The sequence below is a fragment of the Salarias fasciatus genome (assembly GCF_902148845.1).
Source record: "Salarias fasciatus chromosome 7 unlocalized genomic scaffold, fSalaFa1.1 super_scaffold_4, whole genome shotgun sequence".
NCBI classification, from domain to species: Eukaryota; Metazoa; Chordata; class Actinopteri; order Blenniiformes; family Blenniidae; genus Salarias; species Salarias fasciatus.
In genome coordinates this window covers 2,357,128-2,378,867 of record NW_021941229.1, presented here as the reverse complement: position 1 = coordinate 2,378,867, position 21,740 = coordinate 2,357,128, and the positions used below count along the sequence as shown (strand labels likewise).

At 50.9% G+C, this 21,740-nt stretch overlaps 2 protein-coding genes across 4 annotated transcripts; both read left to right on the top strand.

The window, feature by feature from the left end:
• The first annotated feature begins 879 nt into the window (after positions 1-879).
• dcp2 (decapping mRNA 2) lies at positions 880-9,172 on the top strand. The gene is made up of 11 exons (XM_030085520.1): positions 880-1,164; positions 4,980-5,131; positions 5,216-5,343; positions 5,465-5,563; positions 5,919-6,071; positions 6,158-6,270; positions 6,579-6,683; positions 6,815-6,917; positions 7,107-7,211; positions 7,292-7,343; positions 7,459-9,172. Exons 1-11 carry the CDS (start codon positions 1,097-1,099, stop codon positions 7,572-7,574), a joined length of 1,194 nt encoding a protein of 397 aa, XP_029941380.1. The 5' UTR covers positions 880-1,096; the 3' UTR covers positions 7,575-9,172.
• A 293-nt stretch (positions 9,173-9,465) lies between these two features.
• ythdc2 (YTH domain containing 2) lies at positions 9,466-21,519 on the top strand. Of its 3 annotated transcripts, none has more exons than XM_030085446.1 (29): positions 9,466-9,628; positions 10,515-10,674; positions 10,754-10,844; positions 10,968-11,161; positions 11,237-11,439; positions 11,677-11,843; positions 11,958-12,060; positions 12,333-12,489; positions 12,575-12,655; positions 12,736-12,869; positions 13,712-13,847; positions 14,027-14,153; positions 14,336-14,401; positions 14,561-14,736; positions 15,189-15,285; positions 15,487-15,574; positions 15,695-15,775; positions 15,869-15,951; positions 16,026-16,131; positions 16,325-16,444; positions 16,564-16,836; positions 17,999-18,125; positions 18,280-18,485; positions 18,578-18,767; positions 20,242-20,330; positions 20,408-20,527; positions 20,600-20,748; positions 20,877-21,003; positions 21,237-21,519. In XM_030085446.1, exons 2-29 carry the CDS (start codon positions 10,521-10,523, stop codon positions 21,255-21,257), a joined length of 3,666 nt encoding a protein of 1,221 aa, XP_029941306.1. In that variant the 5' UTR covers positions 9,466-9,628; positions 10,515-10,520; the 3' UTR covers positions 21,258-21,519. The 3 variants fall into 3 exon arrangements, with proteins under 3 accessions (XP_029941306.1, XP_029941304.1, XP_029941305.1); XM_030085444.1 differs by having other exon boundaries at positions 20,877-21,111; XM_030085445.1 differs by having other exon boundaries at positions 10,499-10,674; positions 20,877-21,111.
• Positions 21,520-21,740: the final 221 nt, after the last annotated feature.

The window sequence follows — 21,740 nt, the reverse complement described above, 5'->3', positions numbered from 1 at the left end:
GCAGAAAAAGGTAAACTTCCCAGTCGAGATGAAGGCTTGTGGTCAGCGAGACATATCTCAAAATTTGCCATGAATTTTATCCAATGTCCATTTTCCTGCATAAACGATTTAGATTCGATCAGGTAGGCAGTTTTTCTGATTAAAGCAATTTAAAACATTTTTTTAACCTGTCTTGTTATTCATAAATTTTGAGCAGCTTTCTCTAAAAATCTGAAACATCCTTTTTTAACACACTTTATATTTTAAATGTTACAGTTTCTAATATGCCAAATGCCACATTCACTGCTGTAAATGGAGAGCCTAGTCCCTGCTATGACTATTTTATAATTTATTTTAAGACGTACTACTCATTGAGACTGATGAAAACTACCAAAACAATATTTGTTTTAATTTCACAGCTCCTTCTGTTTTAATGCTTATTTACTTTATTACTATTTTTGTGAGCTACAATTTATGCTTCATTATATTTGTCCTTTTACGACTTTGTGTAATCTCCATGTTGAACTGATGTTCCTTCTTCCATGTTTTATAGTCTTTATAGTTTGTCCTCTACAAGACTGGAAAATCTTCAGTTAAAAAAACAAATGAAGCGTAGTTTACCCGAGACGTCACGTGACCGCTGCTCGAGCTTCAGATTGGATGACTTTACTTCCGGACGTAAACTGATGCCGCGTTCAATTGTACAAAAATGTCGTATTTACAACGACCGACGATGCACACAGCGGTCACTAAAAACAAGTTTTAAGAGTAGCTTTTAATTAAGGCGGAAATGCCACTAAAATTTACAGAAACTCAGACATAATCAATGAGCCACAGTATATTTAGCTCTTACATGTGGCTTAAACCATTTTTATTGGCTTATCTTGATATCTCCCGTGGGACGTGAACGCAGCACAAACAACACTTCGCTCTCCAGTTCCTGGTCGGTTGTGCGTCTGTAGTTCGCGGTTAATTGTGTCAGTGTTTGTGGGATAAAAGTGGCTTTCCCGTGGCAGGTCTGAGTGCGGAGCTCCTCCCGGCTGAAGTCACGACGGGAGCCCGGGACGTAGGCGGTCTGTTTGGGCTCTGATGGCTGTGGGAGTCGCGGAGAGTCGGGATGTTTTCAAGCAACATGGAAACAAAAAGAGTGGAGATCCCCTCCAGCGTGCTGGACGACCTCTGCAGGTAGGAGGGAGGACGCAGAACCCCGCAGAACCCCGCAGAACCCCGCAGAACCCCGCAGAACCGATCCTCTGCTTCTCCTCCTCTGAACCCGGCTTGTGGTCCGGTGTTCCATATCAACCTGTGACCATTTTAACTGGTGACCGAACGCCCCGAGCGTCCGTTGTTACTGCTAGCAACAGCAGATGCGGGAAGACCCGACTGAAGCCTATAGCTGTCCTGGTGAACGCCTTTCCACAAACTGTACAATAAAGTTTCAAAGCGTGTTACCTTTTGTGACTGTTTATCCTTGTTTGATGAACTTGTTACAGGTCGTGACTGTCACCCAGCTGCTTCTGCTGCTGCGTGCGCTCATATTAGCATGATCGAAACGGAGTAGTGTCGGGGTCCTGACACGTCACCGAGGGGGCGGGGCCACACCTCGGTCACAACTTGACACGGAGGGTGCAGGCAGACAGTCACAAGTCATTATAAGCTGGTGTTATTGGCCTGGAATGGCTACAGTACTCATGTACATACTGCCTCTTTCAATAAACATCACTGTGATCCATATTTATTGTCAGTCGCTTGATTACTGAGCAGTGTGAGCATTGTTTATAGCTGCGAAGCTAGCTAGCTGCGGGATCCCGTTACGTCACCAAATGGGCGGGGCCACACCTCGGTCACAACATGACACAGAGGGTGCAGGGAGACAGTCACAAGCCATTATAAGCTGGTATTATTGGCCTGGTATTTCAACAGCACTCATGTACACACTGCTTCTTTCGATAAACATCACTGTGACCCATATCCATTGTCATTCCTTTGACTGTTGAGCAGTTTAAGCACTTGTTTGTAGCTACAAAGCTAGCTAGCATCGGGATCCCGTGACGTCACTGAGGGGGCGGGGCCACACCTCGGTCACATCTTGACATGGAGTGTGCAGACAGTCACATCTGCCCTGAAGCTGGATCAACCTGTGACTGCTGTCAGTGTGGGGATCTGTTAGATAAGTGGTTCTCAGACTGTATTCTGTCATGTACCCCCTGTGAACAATTCATTCATTCAAGCACCCCCTGATTAGACCTGTGCATTATTGGTTGAACAAAAGAGATATACTGCACTATGTCATCAGTTTCTGACTTATAAAATTTTATAACAGTGCAAAATATCAATCATTTGAAGAGGTGTTTCTTGAACTCTTCAGAAAAAAAGATACAAATAAAACTTTAAGTGATTCAATTAGATTAAAAAATGATTTCTACACATAGAAAGTAATCATCAACTTAAAGTGCCCTGTTTGGATGATAACAGAGAACCATCAGGATTCATGAACCTAATTATGAACATGTGGAATGTGCCAGGTGGGGTCAAGCCATCATGGTATGGGAGGAAGCTCTGAATTTGTGGAAGCACTTACTTGCTATGAAATTCAGTCAATGAAATTACATTCATAGTTTGTTTCAGTTTTATTTAATAAATGTATTTTGACTTGTTGCTAGTTTTATTGCCACTGGCATACCATTGTACACCCAGGGGTAAAATTACCCTGTGAGAACCACTGTGTTAAATCCAGCGTCAATGGGAAGTCATGTCGAAGTAACAAGACATCATGTTGGTCGATGTAACACCCACAAATATCATACAGCACAATGTTGTTCAAAAAAGAAAGTGTATTCACACCAAAAAATGTATTGGCACTGTTATAGACAAAAAACCCAACAGATCCACATGTGCAAACATAGGTGACTCTGGAAAGGAAAGACTCCCTTTTTACAGGAAGAAACCTTTACAGAACCAAGCTCAGAGAGGGTGACTTTCTGCCATTCTGGTCTGGGTGAGGGGATAAGGACAGGACTGACAAAATGAAAAAAGAAATAAAAAAAGACTGAAATATGAAATAACACAGGACAGAAGTCCAGTCCTGCGTGAGGTTCCCCAACACAGGGGCAGTGACACCATTTGCTGCAATTTCAGCATTCAGCCTCAGGAGAGAAATACATACAGTTCGAGTCATACATTTCAAATAGTTGTAATCGACTTTACACGCCCAGTCAGCCATAGGACCCCTTAAAACGTCACTCTCCCCACATCTGCAGCAGATGTTGGACAGGTCATCTAGGGGGGGATCAAACTACGAAATAAAGACATTTGATGAATTATTTCCGTCACCATTTACTGACCAGAACGTTCTTCAGCCTTTGGGCCGTTTCTCTTTAGGTGACAGCTACTAACAGATCCCCACACTGACAGCAGTCACAGGTTGATCCAGCTTCAGGGCAGATGTGACTGTCTGCACACTCCATGTCAAGATGTGACCGAGGTGTGGCCCCGCCCCCTCAGTGACGTCACGGGATCCCGATGCTAGCTAGCTTTGTAGCTACAAACAAGTGCTTAAACTGCTCAACAGTCAAAGGAATGACAATGGATATGGGTCACAGTGATGTTTATCGAAAGAAGCAGTGTGTACATGAGTGCTGTTGAAATACCAGGCCAATAATACCAGCTTATAATGGCTTGTGACTGTCTCCCTGCACCCTCTGTGTCATGTTGTGACCGAGGTGTGGCCCCGCCCATTTGGTGACGTAACGGGATCCCGCAGCTAGCTAGCTTCGCAGCTATAAACAATGCTCACACTGCTCAGTAATCAAGCGACTGACAATAAATATGGATCACAGTGATGTTTATTGAAAGAGGCAGTATGTACATGAGTACTGTAGCCATTCCAGGCCAATAACACCAGCTTATAATGACTTGTGACTGTCTGCCTGCACCCTCCGTGTCAAGTTGTGACCGAGGTGTGGCCCCGCCCCCTCGGTGACGTGTCAGGACCCCGACACTACTCCGTTTCGATCATGCTAATATGAGCGCACGCAGCAGCAGAAGCAGCTGGGTGACAGTCACGACCTGTAACAAGTTCATCAAACAAGGATAAACAGTCACAAAAGGTAACACGCTTTGAAACTTTATTGTACAGTTTGTGGAAAGGCGTTCACCAGGACAGCTATAGGCTTCAGTCGGGTCTTCCCGCATCTGCTGTTGCTAGCAGTAACAACGGACGCTCGGGGCGTTCGGTCACCAGTTAAAATGGTCACAGGTTGATATGGAACACCGGGTGGAGGAGGGATGTGAGCCGCATCCTGCGCTGTAAACCACCGATACTCTCTTCACGAGGATTCCTTCTCTTTTACTTTCTCTGTGTGGTGCTCACTGAAAGAAATCCCTTTATTATTGTGTTTTCTATTCTGAATTTCAGACGTGGCAGTGGCATCGGAGGGTAGCACCCAAAAATGAACAGTCGATAGACTGTATGTACACATTGTAGAATACTGTATAAAATATTAATGTGTACGTTCAACGTGTACTTACAGTAGATACACAATGAAGATAGTACACAATTTCAGATATATATCCAAAATAGTATAAATAAACAGTAAATACAGAATATGCAACACGGCACTATTTAGAAAATAAGACAAACACAATATTTGAACATTGTCTTGTGTGCTGTTTGTGTGAGACTGATTGGAACAGTTGTAATTGTGCATTTAAAGTCTCTGCATAAAGCACATATATATCTGACCCATGATCAGCAGCGGTGCTGGAGCAGGGGACTGTGCTGTCTCCGATAAGGTCAGCCTGCCTGAGGCGGTGCTGAGGATCTCTGCCCTTTCTCTGGCGGGCAGATGTCTCTGATACCCCGGTCTTATATAGACCGCATCCGGTGATCCTGAACCACGTCTCAGCCGCTGGATCGAACGATGAGCGTGAATACATCGGCTGATTGAAAGTCTCTGAGCAGTGTTCCTCAGCCAGTCCTCTGTCTTGTGTCCCTTCAGCCGCTTCATCCTGCACATCCCCAGTGAGGAGCGGGACAACGCCATCCGGGTGTGCTTCCAGATCGAGCTGGCCCACTGGTTCTACCTGGACTTCTGCATGCAGAACACCCCGGGGGCGCCTCACTGCGGGATCCGAGACTTCGCCAAAGCTGATATCCTTCCATAAAATGACCTCTCCCCCCGGCGAGCTGCGCTGGCGCTCCGTCCAGATGTTCTGCTCCTTGACAGCTGCAAACTCTTCCAGCATTGTCCGTTCCTGCTGCCTCATGGAGAAGACGTGCAGAAGGTCCTGGAGCAGTGGAAAGAGTACAAGATGGGAGTTCCCACGCACGGCGCCATCATTCTGGACGAAACGCTGGAAAACGTGAGTGCACGGTTTACCCTTTAGACCAAACATATTTCAATCATTTAGAGCTCAAAAGTAATAAATGGGAAAGTTAACCTCGTTGCTCCGTCTCCTGACCGCCGCCTCTTTCTCCGCCCAGGTGCTGCTCGTTCAGGGATATCTGGCCAAGTCGGGCTGGGGCTTCCCGAAGGGGAAGGTCAACGAGGACGAGGCGCCGTACGACTGTGCGGTTCGGGAGGTGAGCCCCAAACCACGTGGCGTTCGTGGTAAACACTGACTGTTGTGGGCCGTTACAGCAGCAGAATGACTTCTTACAGTTTTACAGTACCTATAAATAATCAAGACGTGTGATGATTTTCATACGTGTGTAATTGGTTTTCAACAGATAATCTCCCACAATCCCTACAAATACACAATTGTGGAGATTGGCACAAACACTGTTTGTAATTTTTCCCCACAAAAAGCTTAAATAAGTCAAACTGTCCCTCAGTAAAGCCTGAAGCTCTCAGTGAAACGGAGCGTTCCGGGCTGTATTGTTGAGTCTGAACGGGGAGCAGCAGCTTCAGGCCTCAGCTGGTCGGCTGTCTGTCCAGGTGTTGGAGGAGACGGGCTTCGACATCAAGAACCGCATCAGTAAAGACCGCTACATCGAGCAGAAGATCACAGACCAGCTGGTGCGGCTCTACATCATCCCGGGGGTGTCCAAAGACACCAAGTTCTACCCCAAGACCAGGAAGGAGATCAGGGTGGGCGACCCTTCTTTTCCCGTCCGGTGCTTTGTGTCACTGGTGGAAATGTCTCAAATCTGTGTTCTTTTTGTTTTTTCCTCCAGAACATTGAATGGTTTCCTATCGAGAAGCTGCCCTGTCACAGGAATGACATGACCCCCAAGTCCAAGCTGGGTCTGGCCCCCAACAGGTTTTTCATGGCCATTCCCTTCATCAGGTGTGTGGAGAGCAGATGTATCTGGCATTTCATGATGAAGACACACACGATAACCGAATATTCTGTTCTTCCTCAGTTCTGTCAAGTCATAATATTCCGACTTTTTCCACCCAAAGTAATGAAATTAGTTCCTGTAGGGAACTAGCCTACCAGTGTAATACATCTGTTTAGACCTGCAGTACAAGTTTCCACCAGCAGATGATGTGTAGAGTCAGTCGGTCCGTCCAGTAGAGGGCAGTGTTGTGCCAACAGGGCAGCTGCAGGTGAGAGAAGTGTTTCTGCAGGCTGACTCTGTGTTCTCTGCTCAGACCGCTGCGGGAGTGGATCAGCAAGCTGAAGGGAGAGTCTCCAGACAGCGACGAGGACTCGGCGAGCAACAGCAACACTCCGGCCAAAGCCTCGGACGGCGTTTGGTGAGCAGCCGGTCCAGGATCAGCCAGAGCAAAAAATCTCTCCCACAGATTAAAAAATGACAGTAAAATTGAGATTTGTGATTTTATTTTAAAAATTAAAATGATCTCGGTGTTCCTCTTCTGGCTCGTAGGTCTAAATCTCGCCACCTCGCTGGCGTGGAATCACTTCCTGCAGAGGGCTGGAAGAACAAGCAGAAGCCTGTGGGCCAGCTGAGCCAGTATGAAGTGAACCAGGTCAGGACTGTCACACATCTGAGGATTTATCTGGATCTCACAGCCTCTAATAGAGAGCGCAGCTACAAGATGCTGCTCTGCACTGATGCTTTTAACTGCAGAGCTAAACGTCATGAACCGCAGCAGAGAAACATCCCAGTCTGCTACAAACACAGACACTTCACCACTTCTTCCTTTTTCCTTTTGTAGAAGCCAAACCTGAAGGGCAATGGGAAGAAAGGTCAGGACTCGCCGTACGTGAGGAAAGGAGCCGCTGACAACGGAGCCGGCGGCCATCAGATGAAAGCCGTCTACGTACGAGACAAACCGTCGCTTCCAGCTTCCCTCCGACCGAGGACAGTTACAACAAACTGTTTCTCCCACTGTCTTCACAGAAGGAAGATAAGAGGCTTCACCCCAGAAGACTCCAGGACAGCTTCGACAGAGGTGTGCTTCCTCAGAATGCTCAGCTGACCTCTTCCTGACCTCTTCCTGACCTCCTCCTGACCTCCTCCTGACCTGACCGTCCTCACACAGACGCCCTGCTCCTCTCTCTTCACAGACGTGAACCCCGGCAGCTCCGGCGGCCAGCAGAGCGGCGAGCACCTGCTGTCCTCCAAAACCTTCCTCAACTTCAAGTTTGACAGAGAAGCCATCATGAAGTGTTTCGACTACTGAGCGAGCCGGCGGCGCCTCCCCAGCCTCGTGAGGGCTTTCGGAGACACACGTCGGGAGTGGGGAAGCCGCCGGTCCGCTCCAGGAAGGAGTCGTTTCCGCTTCTGAATCCAGAGTTACTGAGGTCTCAGTCGGTAGGACAGACACGTGGAATAAAAACTGATTTTAAGTGTGTTCATAGTGACACTGAAAACTGAAAAAAACACTTTAACATGTCTTTGATTTTAAGATGGCAAAATTTAGAGCAGAACAGAGATCACCGTCAGAGACAGAAGCCATCATAAGGCGGGTTGTAGAGAAGCCTGCTGGTGATCAGCTCTGTTCCTGCTGAACAGAACCCAGTGGGGAAGTGTGCCGGCCTGCGGGGCTTCGAAGCCCTGATTCGATGTGTTGGATGTCAGCTTTTTAACAGTTTCATTGGCTCCGCTGCCGCACATTGATTGACTCCCTTTTAAACCGGCGGTCCATTTGATTTTAGTCAGAAGTGAAGAATGTGGAATGAAATGAATTCACTGGGGAAGGTGGAAACGTGAGGTCTCTGTGAATTCACCGCTGCAGCTGAATGTCCGTCAGTCAGCGTTACGGAGCAGGAAGGATGTCCCGGACTGCTAGAATAAAATTCCTCGATGTTTGAGTGCAGAAGCTGATGACGCTGCGGGTTTTCCGAGGCTCCTGGCTCGTGTGTGAATGTGAAGAGGCGCCGTTACAGTTGTGTCACCGTTTGTACGCCTCCTGTTAGTGTGCATCCCTACGAGAAGCAGTAACTGTGAGTCTTCACCTCAGGTGGTCCTCAGCTGCTCACCAGTCTTCACACCATGGGTGTAATTCACCCTGCATCTCGACTGACAGGCTGAGAGTCTTTTCGTTCAGCACTGTGACTCCTGAACTCTACAGACTCATAAAACGACAGCGTGGCGTATTGAGAGAGCCAGCTGAGAGGCCCGAATGACGTGGAGGTGAAGACAGACAGTCACCGGTCTTTGTAGACACGCACACACATTTACATTTCCACATACGAGTCTGTGCACTCGCTACTCTGAGCGCACTCCAGCGTACGTGTTGAAGAAACAGAATCACTCTGTTGCTCTGTGTCATGTGATAGAAGAGATCTGTGTTGCCTTAAAACGAGCCTCAGCTAACTGCGCCCCGTCTCCCTGGAGCTGCTCCGCAGAACGTCTGCCCCTCGACGTTTTTCTTTTTTTACCTCCCACCACTCAGCTGCTGTGAAAGCAGGAGCATGGGTGAGACCCGGGCGACGCACCACGACGCTGGACCACGCTTTTAAATGCTGTGAGCAGGAAAGGATGTTTTTACAGGAGAATCCCTCAGAGGGCCACATCAGCCTGACTGGAGATTTGCAGCCACTGGTTCGCCGGACGTGTTTCAGCAGCGAGCGCAGCGCTCACACTTCCTGAGCGGAGGCCACAGGCCTGAGAGACTGAACCTGAACGTCAGATCTTGCTCGTGCTGTTTGTCACTGAGGGTTTTGGTGAAGATGTACAGACAGTGATTTCATGTGTTCTGGTTTTGTTGGGTCTTTAAATGTGAATATTAGTCTATTTTTTCACAACTAACCTGCATAATAAAGGTGCATTACAGAATACCTTGTCAACTCCACTTTCTTGAGTGATTGGTTTGTGAACGGTGTTTCTGGTTGAATGCAGTGTGACTCATACACAGTGAAATAGTGTTTTCCCTTTTTGTAGTCATTTTTCTTCAATTTACCATTGTTCCTTCAGAATAGATGCTATATTGTGAAATATGTGGAACCTGATTTGCCCCTGGATCAGAATGGATCAACTCCGTCTCCACGGTTTGGTGCGATTCCCCCTCTGGACGCCAGGTGGCGCCAGAGCGTCAGACCCGCGAGGACCGTCAACACGGCGAAGAAGAAGAGCAGCCGGTGCAGGGATCCTGGAGGAGAACGCCACCCAGAGGTTTAGCGCCGTTTCGCACCGCAGCCCCTCGTCCACCGTCCGGGAAGGAGCCGTCTTCGTGCCGGGACTCGTCGCCGGAGAGCGAGCAGCCCGCCGGTCGAGCCGGCGCCGCGGCGGCAGGTAACTTCCAGCGCGGCCGGGGAGTTTAGCTAGCAGGGAGCGGCGGCTCGTCCCGCTCGGTCCCAGCTCCATCATTTTCAGTGAAATGAAACTTACAGCCGCTCCTGAAGCAGAGCAGAAACTCCTGGAGGTACACACGGCTAACAACACCGCGGGACCCGCTTCCACTGCGGCTGAAGCTCCAGGCTGAAGAACGAGTCCTCTGATTTCCCACAGTCTGTTTACACCTGAACACAGCACAATATTAACAGGTTTAAACTATCTAATATTTTATATATTGATAAACCTGCAGTATGTAATGATATGATTTATGATAAAAGTGCTTAAAGCAATTATGTTGCTTTGAAATGTGCGTTTCAGAGTAAAGTAAAGCTCTTTCTCTTGCCTCTAAGGCCATAGACTCTTCTCACTCCAGATCACCTCCTCCAGGCAAAGGTCAAAGGTCAAACCACTGTAAAAGTGATTGTGGGAGAAGTGCTGGGTGCGTTATGCACATCAGATTGAGTTTCATTGCTCATCATGACTTTTCTCTCAGTGTTTTTGTTCGAGGCTGTGTTCATCACAACAAGACATTTTTCTGGAAACAAGCAGATTTGGGGAAACTGGAGCCTCCCTTTGGTTGAATACCTCTTAACGATACTATTTATTATTTTGCTTTCACCAGTTGGTATAAAAGTTAAAAACTTTTCATGGAGGGTAAATTTGCTGATGATATTATTCACCCCTGTAGTGATGCCCACTGACCACTGCTTTCAAACTTGTACACGCATCTTAAATGTGTTTCAGGAAAGTGTGAAGCGTAGACAGCGTAGCCCAGCAGTGTTTTCCATCAGGACGCTGTATGAAACGGATACGTGTGATGAGATGCAGGGTTCCTGTGTTGCAGTGCATCATGTCAAACACACGTGCAGCTTCCAAGAAAGAGGCCAGGAGCCAGGCGCGCCCATCCCGGGGCTCCAAAGGCCTCAAGAACATCCACATTGGTGAAGAAGTGAAGATCGCAGTGACCCGCTCTCTGGAGACGTTTCGCTTCAGTGATGAGAAAGGTAAACACGACGAACACTGCTGATGTTCGAGTGGGTTACAGTGGGTTCATCTCCTGGTTTTCTTTCTCTTCCTGGACAGAATTGGAGTTTCCTTCTTCTCTAACCAGCACTGAGAGGGCCTTCATTCACGAGATGGCTCGGTCGCTGGGCTACATCTCCAAGAGCAAAGGGTAAAAGCTTCAAAACAGGCCTTCCTGTATCTGTCCTATTGATGACATTTGAAGTTAAAGAAGAAGACGGTGATTGAACTCTTTCAGTCAAACTCTCTGCTGTTCCATTGTTTCGTTTTCCAGGAAAGGCTCGAGTCGATTCCTCACCATCAAGAAGAAGGATGGCTCGGATAAAGCTAAGCCCACCTTGTCTTTCGACATCTCCCACAATTCCTTGGTCGCCATCCGCAGCCTGCTTCAGAGGTTTCCCATCAGCAAGAGGGAGCGCTCCGACATGCAGCTCAGCAGCAAGAGATCGTCTCTGCCTGCCGAGCACGGTGACGACCAGACCTGCTCAGTTCAGGGAACGTGTGAGACGAACAGGGCGTCGCTGATAATGATCGTCTCTCCAGACAGCTTTAGTGACGTTGACAGGATCAGCAAGCGCCTGAACAGCGGTCTTCCCATGGTGCCGCTGCAGAGGACGCCGTCAGCGCTGGACGGCTTCCGCCGCTCCCTCCCCGTGTTCGAACACCAGGAGGACATCGTGCAGCTGATCAGAGACAACAGGGTGGTGCTGGTGGTGGGCGAGACGGGCTCGGGGAAGACCACACAGGTGGGTGCTCATCGAAATACCTTCTTATTCATTTAATACATTAAATAATCTGATGAAGTAAGTGAGGTTATCGTTTTTCTTTAATATTGTCTCACCACGAACTGAAATTATACAGCTATGATAATGAAAACTGTCATGAGAGCTCTGGATGCAGCGCATGTGTTGATCTCTCTCTCTGTTAGCAGCTGTTTGTGCTCCAGATGTGTAGTGAGTGCTGGAGTGTGACCGTGTGTTCAGATCCCACAGTTCCTGCTGGATGACTGCAGCAGGAGAGGAGAGGCCTGCCGGATCTTCTGCACTCAGCCCCGACGTCTGGCGGCCATCGCCGTGGCCGAGAGGGTGGCGGCCGAGCGGGGGGAGAGTCTGGGCCAGACCGTGGCCTACCACATCCGGCTGGAGAGCAGGTGACCCGCCCCGCCCTGCGCCAAGCCCCCACTCACACATGATTGCTGCCAGCGTTTGGCTTCTGTGTGCTATTTGCAAATCAGCTCACATCTTCTGACTTTGCGTGATTTCAGGGTGTCTCCGAAGACTCTGCTGACCTTCTGCACCAGCGGCGTGTTTCTGAGGAGCCTGATGTCTGGAGATAACATCCTGACGTCTGTCACTCATGTCATTGTGGTGAGTGCCAGTCTGGGTATTCAGCTGAAATCAGCTTTATGAAGGCCGAAGAGGCCGTGCTCCTGCTGCTCTCTCCTCCTCTCTCATTGAGGTTTGCTATTAGGTCTAATTTACTCTCAACATCTCTGCAGCTGAATCTGAGAACGTGCCTTCAAATGAACGCAAGTTATTCTTTCTGAAGAAGCCAGTAAACCTCTGGTGGAAGCAGTTAAACCACTCAAACTAAACTGGATTTCCAGCTCTCACCCCCTCTGCCCCTCCCCCTCCCCCAGGACGAAGTACACGAGCGTGACGGGCTGACCGACTTCCTGCTGACCAAGATGCGGGACGTTCTCCCGAAGACGCCCTCGCTGAGACTGATCCTGTCCAGCGCCGCCCTGGACGTGAGCCTGTTCACGCAGTACTTCGGCTCCTGCCCGGTGATCTACCGTAAGTCCCGCGCCCCAGGCGTGGGAACCGTCCAGAAGTCCAGTCTGGATTTTCAGAGCGAACCGATTCTTCTGCGTCTCTGCAGTCAAAGGACGGCAGTTTGAGGTGAAGGAACTCTTCCTGGAGGACATTCTGAAGATGACGGGCTTCAACACCAAGGATAGCAGTCAGTGCAGCCACAGGAAGCTCTGCTCGGTTGACCTTTGACCGTCGTCTCACCCCGTCTGTCTCCCTCCTCCTCCTCAGAGGACCGGCAGCAGAAGCGTTTGACCGAGTGCTGTGAGGCGGTGGACAGATGCTCCATTGGAGACATTCACAGGACACACATGCTGACTGCAGGCCTGCTGCAGGACGGCGGCTGTACGCAGGGAAAGAACCTGGTACACACACACACACACACACACCACAGTTTTACTGTTTTTACTCACCCGTAGTTGTAGTTAGAGTCGCTGCACTGCCACCTAGTGGCCAATAGAGGAAGCGCTTTATTGGTACAGCTGGGTGTTTGAAGGAGGCTCTGACAGGATATTCTGAAAATGCAGATAGTGCTGCCACTGCTCTGATCACGCCTATGATTAGTTTCCTGAATAATCTTTAACAAATGGAGACATTCTACTGGACTTGTTGTTTAAAAATGTGGAGCAATGAGCAATAGTTCAGCCTCACACTGGCACAGTGGTTTGTAGGCCTGACCCCTGACCCCCTGAGGTGAACCGGTGACCCCCCCCTCCCCCGGTGGCTGCAGACCACCTGCCCATCCAGTCACCCCGCCTTCACTGCGGTCTGCTGCAGCAGGCTGGCGGGGTTTGGATGGATATCAGACCGTTGTATCAGTGTGTGTCTTTTCTAATCCGATCATGACTCGGCGTCCTCAGACCAGAACGGACGATGCTCAGCTGCTTTTAGCACTTTTAAAAGAAACAAAGTCGTGTTTCCAGATTTCATTTGATACTTAGCTGCTCTGCGTTATGAAGACTCAGTCCTCTTTGTCTTCCTGTTGTGTTCTGAATGTCTGGACCTGAGCTCCAGTCATTCTGCTGTAGCGTGAACACGTTACCTTTTCCCTTGCTAGCCTCATTTTGTTTCTCCTCCGTTGTATAAATGTTCATTTTTTCTATTTCTCTTTAACTTATCTTCATGTGTATGCTCATGTACATCACCTGAAGCAGCAGGATGACCTCCTCCTCCCCTGGTGAGCGGTTGTGTGATGTTTGTGCTTCAGAGCGAGAGCAGCGCAGAGCAGCTGGACCCGAGGCTTCAGAAGGAGATGGACTACTGGATCTCCCACGTCTTCCTGAATGAAGACCAGGAGGGCTTCGTTCAGATCTTCAGCCTGATCTTCAGCGAGGGCGTGAGCGGTACGACTCCACAGCGCTGAGCTCCTCACCTCCCCGCTCTCTCTGCTCTGCTGACACGCAGCGTTATAAAAGCGAAACCCATTTAGCATAAAAGGTTTCTTTTGATTACTAAATGTCTGGGTGATGTATTTCCACTTGCTCTGACCTGAACTGAGCCGTCTCTGCGTCCTCCCCTCTAGTGGACTACGCTCACAGCGAGACGGGCATCACGCCTCTGATGGTGGCGGCAGGCCGAGGCTTCCTGCCGCAGATGGAGGAGCTGCTCAGCGTGGGCGCCGACCTCACCATCAAGACCTCCAACGGATGGTGGGACGCCACGAAACACACCACACAATGTGCAACCGGAGGCCGCCGCCGCCGTCCGGCTCCGCATACTGAAGACTCAGACTGTCTAAGTGAAGACTATCAAGCGACCTTTTGGCCGGGCTGCTCAGACTGTGGGCTCCCGCTGAACTGAAACTGAACCCGAAGCTCTCCTCTGGTTTCAGGTCGGCTCTGGACTTCGCTCAGCACTTCCAGCAGACGGACGCTGAGGATTTACTCAAGTCTGCAATGTGAGTGCAGCGCCGACCTGCTGCTGCTTCATTTAAACCTCTCAAAATAGATATTCAGCATTTCCTGTAAAATACACATATTACACCCTGAATTGGTTAAATGTGTTAGTAAATGCCTTCAAATCGGCGCCTTCACGCCGGTGGCTGTGTCCTGTGCAGTCCCCTGGAGCCGGGCTGCAGCCTGGACGACGTCCCTCTGGAGCCGGCCGGCCCCGAGCTGAGCCCCGAGGACCAGCGGCTGCTGGAGCTCTACCACCGCAGCTTCGACGACCAGTTCGTGGACCTGGACCTCATCATGGACCTGCTGCACAACATCTGCTCCACCACCAGCGACGGTTCGACACGCACACACACACACACACACACACACACACACACACACACACACACACACACACACACTCCTGTGGAGTTTGCCTTAACTACACACACTAGAAAACTAACTGCAGGTCAGCACTGGGGTTCAAACCGTCAACTTCTCCAACCTCTTCGTCACCTTTGTCCCATTTTCTTGTTTTTTTTTCTCTGCTTTATTATATTTCACTGATAAGAAGTAGAGAAACAAACAGAAAGTAACAAAGACACAGATACAGCTTCAAATACGCAGCATCTCCTTCACCTGCCACCCGTTCTGACCGAAGAATAGACCAGTGTCTCCATCATCTCATGTATTTCTTCACTTATATTGATCCCTTGTTGTGTCAGGGTTTTTTGAATGCAGGTTAAAACCAGGTGTGTGTGTGTGTGTGTGTGTGGTTGTGTGTTGTGTGTGTGTGTGTGTGTTCAGGTGCCGTCCTGATCTTCCTCCCCGGGTACGACGACATCGTGGCGCTGAGAGACTGCATCCTGTATGAAGACAAGCGTTTCGCCGCTCATCCTGACAGGTAGAGGCTTCGACCTGAAGAAGCTGCGCAGGGACGACGCCGTCCGGCCTGTTTCAGCGTTAAAGTCTGAAGATCATGTTGTTCTCACAACCCTGTGATCATCAGGATGTTCAGCTGCTCGTACTTTGACCGGTGATTTAGTGTTTTTGTCCCAGAAGTTGCCATGGAAACGCCCGGCCTGATGGTTGTGTTGTCTCTCAGGTACAGCGTGTTCATCCTGCACTCCGACATGCAAACGCAGGACCAGAGAAGAGCCATGAAGACATCGCCGCCCGGCATCAGGAAGATTGTGAGTTAGCCCCGCCCCCGCCCCGCTCTGCCCCGCCCCCAGCCACGCCCCCAGCCACGCCCTCTCTCCAACTTGTTTCTACTTTTAAGAACAAAAACACTTGTATGTATTTATGTCCAGATTCTTTCCACCAACATCGCTGAGACCAGCATCACCATCAACGATGTGGTGTTCGTCATCGATTCAGGGAAAGTCAAAGAGGTGCGGCGCCCCACACACACACACACACACACACACACACACACACACACACAGGAAGCGGTGAACTGAGACCTGCTGGTTTTCCTCCTACAGAAGTCGTTCGACACGCTGAGCCGTGTGTCCATGCTGAAGACGGTGTGGATCTCCAGAGCCAGCGCGCTGCAGAGGACGGGACGGTGAGTGTGAGCGCGGACGGCGAGCCTGGCTTCCGCCCGCTGCCCCGTGAAGACGCCTGTCGGTGTGTCCACAGAGCGGGCCGCTGCCGGCCGGGCATCTGCTTCCGCCTCTTCAGCCGACTCAGGTTCAGCAGCATGCTGGAGTTCCAGGTCCCCCAGCTGCTGCGCATGCCACTGCAGGTACACTCCTCCACCTCCACCTCCTCCTCCTCCTCCTCCTCCACCTCCTCCTCCTCCTCCTCCTCCTCCTCCGCCACACCCTCCTGCCTGAACGTGGACTGAGCAGAGAAAGGCCGTGTCTTGTGAACAGCTGGTTATCTCCCACGCAGGGCTTTAACACAGGTGTGTGTGTGTGTGTGTGTGTGTGTGTCAGGAGCTGTGTCTGCAGACCAAGCTGCTGGCCCCCTCCAGGTGTCCGGTGGCGGACTTCCTGTCCAGAGCTCCTCAGCCTCCTCCTGCTCATTCGGTGCGGAACGCGGTGCAGATGCTGAAGGTGAGGAGCCCTGCTGAGCCGCTTCCTCTCCTCCCTGCGCTTCCTTCACCTGTAAAGGTGTGTGTGTGTGTGTGTGTGTGTGTGTGTGTGTGTGTGTGTGTGTGTGTGTCCCTCCTCAGACGATCGATGCCATGGACCAGCACGAGGACCTGACCGACCTGGGCTACCACCTGGCCGACCTGCCCATGGAGCCTCACCTGGGGAAGATGGTGCTGTGCGCCGTGGTGCTGAAGTGTCTGGACCCCATCCTGACCATCGCCTGCACCCTGGCCTACCGCGACCCCTTCACCCTGCCCGCCCAGGGCGCCCACAAGCAGAGCGCCCTGCACAGCCGCAAGCGCTTCACCGCCAACACCTTCAGCGACCACATGGCTCTGCTGAGGGCGTTCCAGGTGGGGGTCACGCCGTCGCCAGCAGCTCCCGGGGAAACCGACACTTTATTTATTCTGCGCCGTTACAAAGTGCTTCACTGTGTCAGGGTGAACGACTGACTTTAAAGGTCTCAGTGCTCAGATTCAAAGTGATATTATTTTTTTATGGTTGTTCGTCTATATATGTCAGCCCTGCGACAGACTGGCGAACTGTCCAGGGTATACCCCGCCTTCGCCCACAGCAGCTGGGATCGGCTCCAGCCACCCGCGACCCCGAAAGGGATAAAGCGGTGGAAAATGAATGAATGAATGAATGAATTATTTTTTTAACACCTTCATGAGCAGCGTTCTGCAACCTTTATGACCAAAAGAGCCATTTCAGTGACTTTTCCTTAAGGCGAGTTGTTCTGGAGCCATAAAGAACATTTAACCTTTAAAATGAGGCGAATGCAGCTCAGGAAGCTTCATTCTTGGTTTTGATGAACAAACGAAAACTAGATCTTATGATGCATTCATGAAGTTTAAACTGCAGTTCAGAACAGAGAACATTTTATTACATTGAACCTGTTTTTGTTCCTGATTTTAGCAGTTTTTAGCAGTCTTTATTGACAGTTTTGAAATTTTCGCTGTTTTATCTCTTTTTTAGAGTTTTCTATGCTTACTTTCCTGCCATATTTATTTCTCTTATGTTAGAAATTGGAGACATTTCAGGTTTTTTAAGCAGTTCTAACATTTTTTCCCCATTTCTTTTAGTTTCAGCTATTTGAATCCCTTTTGAACCAAGAGTGACGAATCATAAAAATAAGCTAAATGATTATTCATGTTATCATGTTGTGAAGGCTTCATGGAGCCGCTACAGAGGGACCGAAGAGCCACATGTGGCTCCAGAGCCGCAGGTTGAACACCCCTGTTCATTTGAGTAAAATGTGATCAGAAACCATCGTTTCTGTCTGAATGGTTTTTCCTCCTCTTGAGATCCGACCTTGGTGGAACAGCGGTGGCTCTGGCTCGCTCATTCAACACGCGGAAATAATCGAGCTGTATGATGACTACATGCAGTCAGCCCAGACATTAGATTCACACGTCGACGTTTGCAGTACCGTCCGGCATCGGCACGCTGCGGCTGTGTTCGCCTCCGGCTGTAGGAAGTTCAGTAACGCTGTTTTTTTCTCTGTGACTTCAGGCGTGGCAGCAGTCTCGCAGCGAAGGCTGGGAGAAATCCTTCTGTGAAAAGAACTTCCTGTCCCAGGCCACCATGGACATGATCCTGGGCATGAGGACGCAGCTGCTGGGACAGCTCCGGGCCATCGGTCAGTCCCCCCGCTGCCGCTGCTCATCCTTTGTTCCTCTGAACACCTGAAGTCGTTTCCTTCATTTTAAACGTATAAATCAAACTGTGATTAATCACAGTTAACGTTCACTCTGTCCACTGACAACGAGGCGGTTTCTGCTGCTGCGCCGCAGGCTTCGTGCGGGCGCGAGGAGGCAGCAACATCCGGGACGTGAACCAGAACTCGGAGAACTGGGCCGTGGTGAAGGCCGCCCTGGTGGCCGGCATGTACCCCAACTTCGTCCACATCAACCGGGAGACCTCCACGCTGTCCAGCAGCCGCGAGAAGAAGGTCCTCTTCCACCCCACGTCCGTCCTGAGCCAGGTGCAGGTCAAGCAGGTAGGGCGAGCAGAGCGGCGCCCCGCGGAGGGCATCCTGGGATGTCCTGGCTCTGCGTCGGAGCTGACATCCGCTGTGTTTCCGCTGTGCAGCCCGGCTCCGCCAAGCCCAGCCAGGCGCTCCCCACCGACTGGCTGGTCTACGACGAGATGAGGCGGGGCCACAGGAAGGCCAGCGTCCGCTGCTGCTCCGTGGTCACCGCCGTCACCATCGCCATATTCGGAGGCGATCCCAAAGCGCTGGGCTTCTCCCTCCACGAGGGAGGCGCAGAGAAGGCCGCAGGTGAACACACACACACACACACACACACACACACACACACACACACACACACACACACACACGGAGCTGTGATTCCTGCTTATTCATCATTAATGTGCAACTTCAGTTCAAGCCATCATAGGCTGAATATTTGTAGCAGTTATTTTAAAAAGCAGAACTGTACATCAAAGGATTCAGTGCACCACAAACAAAGAGTTTCTATCATTTTTTAATTTTCATTTGGACGACCACATCTTAAACTGTAAGTGAATCCCGACTGCCGCAGTAGAAATCTCATCAGTTTGTTGGTCGGGTTCAGGGTGTACTGCTGTAATTACTGTAAGAGCCTGCTGACTCGGCAGTTCAGCCGCCCGGGCCGCTGTCCAGTGCCGCATCGAAGCAGAGTGGTCTTATGAAAACCTTCTCTGTACTGTGAATTGTCTCATTTTATAACCTGACAAGCATGGAGAGTGGGACACCCACACAACAGGAATATATTCCACATGTAAACAAGAAGTGTGGGATGAGCTGGAAATACCCTCAGGGTCCAGTTCCAGACCGCCCGTCGCTATCTGGTTTATAAACACACTGTATTTGTGTTAATACTCAGAATATTGGCTGATACATCACTTCAGAAATGTACCTCCTGGAGATGCTGAACCACCACCTCGGTGTTGTGGTCTCTAAGGTGTGAAAAGTTCCAGACAGTCGAGCAGTGGTTTGGTTCTGAAAGAGTCAGACTTGGTTTGTATATCTGTCTGTCGTCTGCAAAGAGTTTTCTAAGTATGGATCCAAGCAGTAATGAATAGAGAGAGAACAGGGCTGGTAAATAAAGGCTAAAATGAAAAACAGAGGATCCAGCACCGAACCTTGTGGTACACCACAGGAGAGGGAATCATTGGCAGATGCAGACCTGAACCTTTCCGGAGCCTCTCGTGGTGATCTGTCTTCAGGAGATGCAGTCAGCTCACACTGCACTCTTCCTTTTTAAGTCCGTGAACACACACTTCCCCCATGCTAATGCAGCATTATGTTAGCGGGGTAAATACCCCGGGGAGGGGGGAGGGGCACCGGTCACATGCAGGGTGGATGGTCTGTAAAGACAGCGGCGTCTGTCCTCTGAAGATTCAACCAGAAGTCCCGCTGGACGTCTTCACAGCCACGGACCCGGTTCCGGCTGTGAGGAGTCTCCTCAGTGCGTCCGGTCTGGTCGGGTCCAGTTAAAGCTCCCCTGTCCCTCCTGCTGTCCTCCTGGAGACAGTTCTGTGTTGACGTGCAGCAGATGGACGGGGACCCTGTCTCACGTGGCCGTCCCGTCAGGGCTCTCTTTACCCTGACCAAACATAATGTCTCTAACGAGCTTTGATAACTTAACCTTCACCCGGTGGGCCATCTGCTCAGACCCTGGCTCTGGAGAAGTGAGTGGAGCTTCCCGACAGTAAACCTTCCGATGTCCTGCTGAAGACTCTGTCCTCTGTCCATGTGGTGTGTTCAGACGAAGCGCAGGAGGACAGTGACAGTGAGACAGAGGACCAAGCAGGAATCACGATCGACGACTTCCTGGTCTTCCAGCTGGATAAGGAGGTAGAGAAGCTGGCCTCGGAGCGGCGGCCGTCCTGCCTCGTCCTCTCCGGTCACCGTGTCTCCGCTGCTGTCTCCAGGCCGCCGCGCTGCTGTTCGAGCTGAAGCAGAAGTGGTTCAGCCTGCTGACTCGGAGGATCCGCTTCCCCACCAAGCCCTGGTCCGAGCAGGACGAGGCCGTGGTCCAGACGCTGGTGTCTGTAGGTGCTATTCTTCCTCCTCCTCCTCCTCCTCCTCGCGGTGAGCCTGGCTAAAGCTCTGCTCTCCTCCAGGTCCTGAGCGCCGAGGAGAAGGCGGCCGGCCTGCTGCAGCCCGCCGGGGTCGGGGAGGTCCCCAGCCCCATGGTGGAGGAGGGATCCAGGAGCTGTGTGAAGAACTCCTGGAGCCGGCAGAAGCTCCACACACACCCCAACGGCCACAGGTATTCACTCACACACACACACACACACACACACACACACACACACACACACACACACACACACACACACACACACACACACAGGGCTGTGTGGAGCCAGCATCAGCGTGTCTTCCCGCTGTGCTCAGGCGGGGTCGGACTCCGGGCTCGGCCGGGTCCCAGGCGAGCGTCCGCAGCAGAGACGAGGCGCCGCCGTCCGGGACTCAGCCCCGTGAGGGTCGCCTGTCCCCGTCCAGCGCCTCCTGCTCCGCTCAGGTACCCACGCCTCGTCCGTCTTCAAACCCGGAACCAGGGCCGAGAGGTCCACAGCATTTTAAACCCAGCAGCTTTAACAGGATGCAGCAGTTAAAATGATGATAAACGGTAATTCGTCTCGCTGCAGCAGTCAGGCCTTTTGGTTCCTGTTTGGAGGATGTTCCAAGCAAAGCTGACTTTCCAAGCCCGGTCTGAACACGAGGAACGTGGTTCTGTGTCTGTCCTCCTTCCAGATGCGAGCGCGGCGTGTCTGAAGAGCCTCGGGCAGGACGGCAGCCGCTCCTCATGTGGGGCCGGCGCTCTGGAGGAACCTGCCCAGAGAGAGTGTTTTTATGAGTTAATCCAGCGTTTCCCTCCAGTTCCACCAGGCTCTCCTCCTGCAGCGGGGAGGAGTGGACGAATTCATCCAAAGGAGAGAAGTTCATCTCTCGCGTTCCCGTCTCTGACTTTAGTCTGGAGTTCATTGTTGCAGCTGTTCGGCTGAGGTGTGGCCGTGTTGAAATAAATTTTTTTAGGTGAAAACCGTCTTGTCTGATGTTCTCGTCGCTTCGCAGCGGTAACTGCAGCCGAGCTTCTCTCCAGTGGAGGCAGGTCAGAGCTGCAGACCCTCAGAGGACCGGCAGTCCTGGTCTGGAGCGATCCGTCTCTTCTGCAGTGTCCTGACTGAAGCTTCATGTCTGGAAACTGGAAAGCTGTCATCCAGACGCAGCTGCTGGAGCCAAACCCAGCAGGAAAGG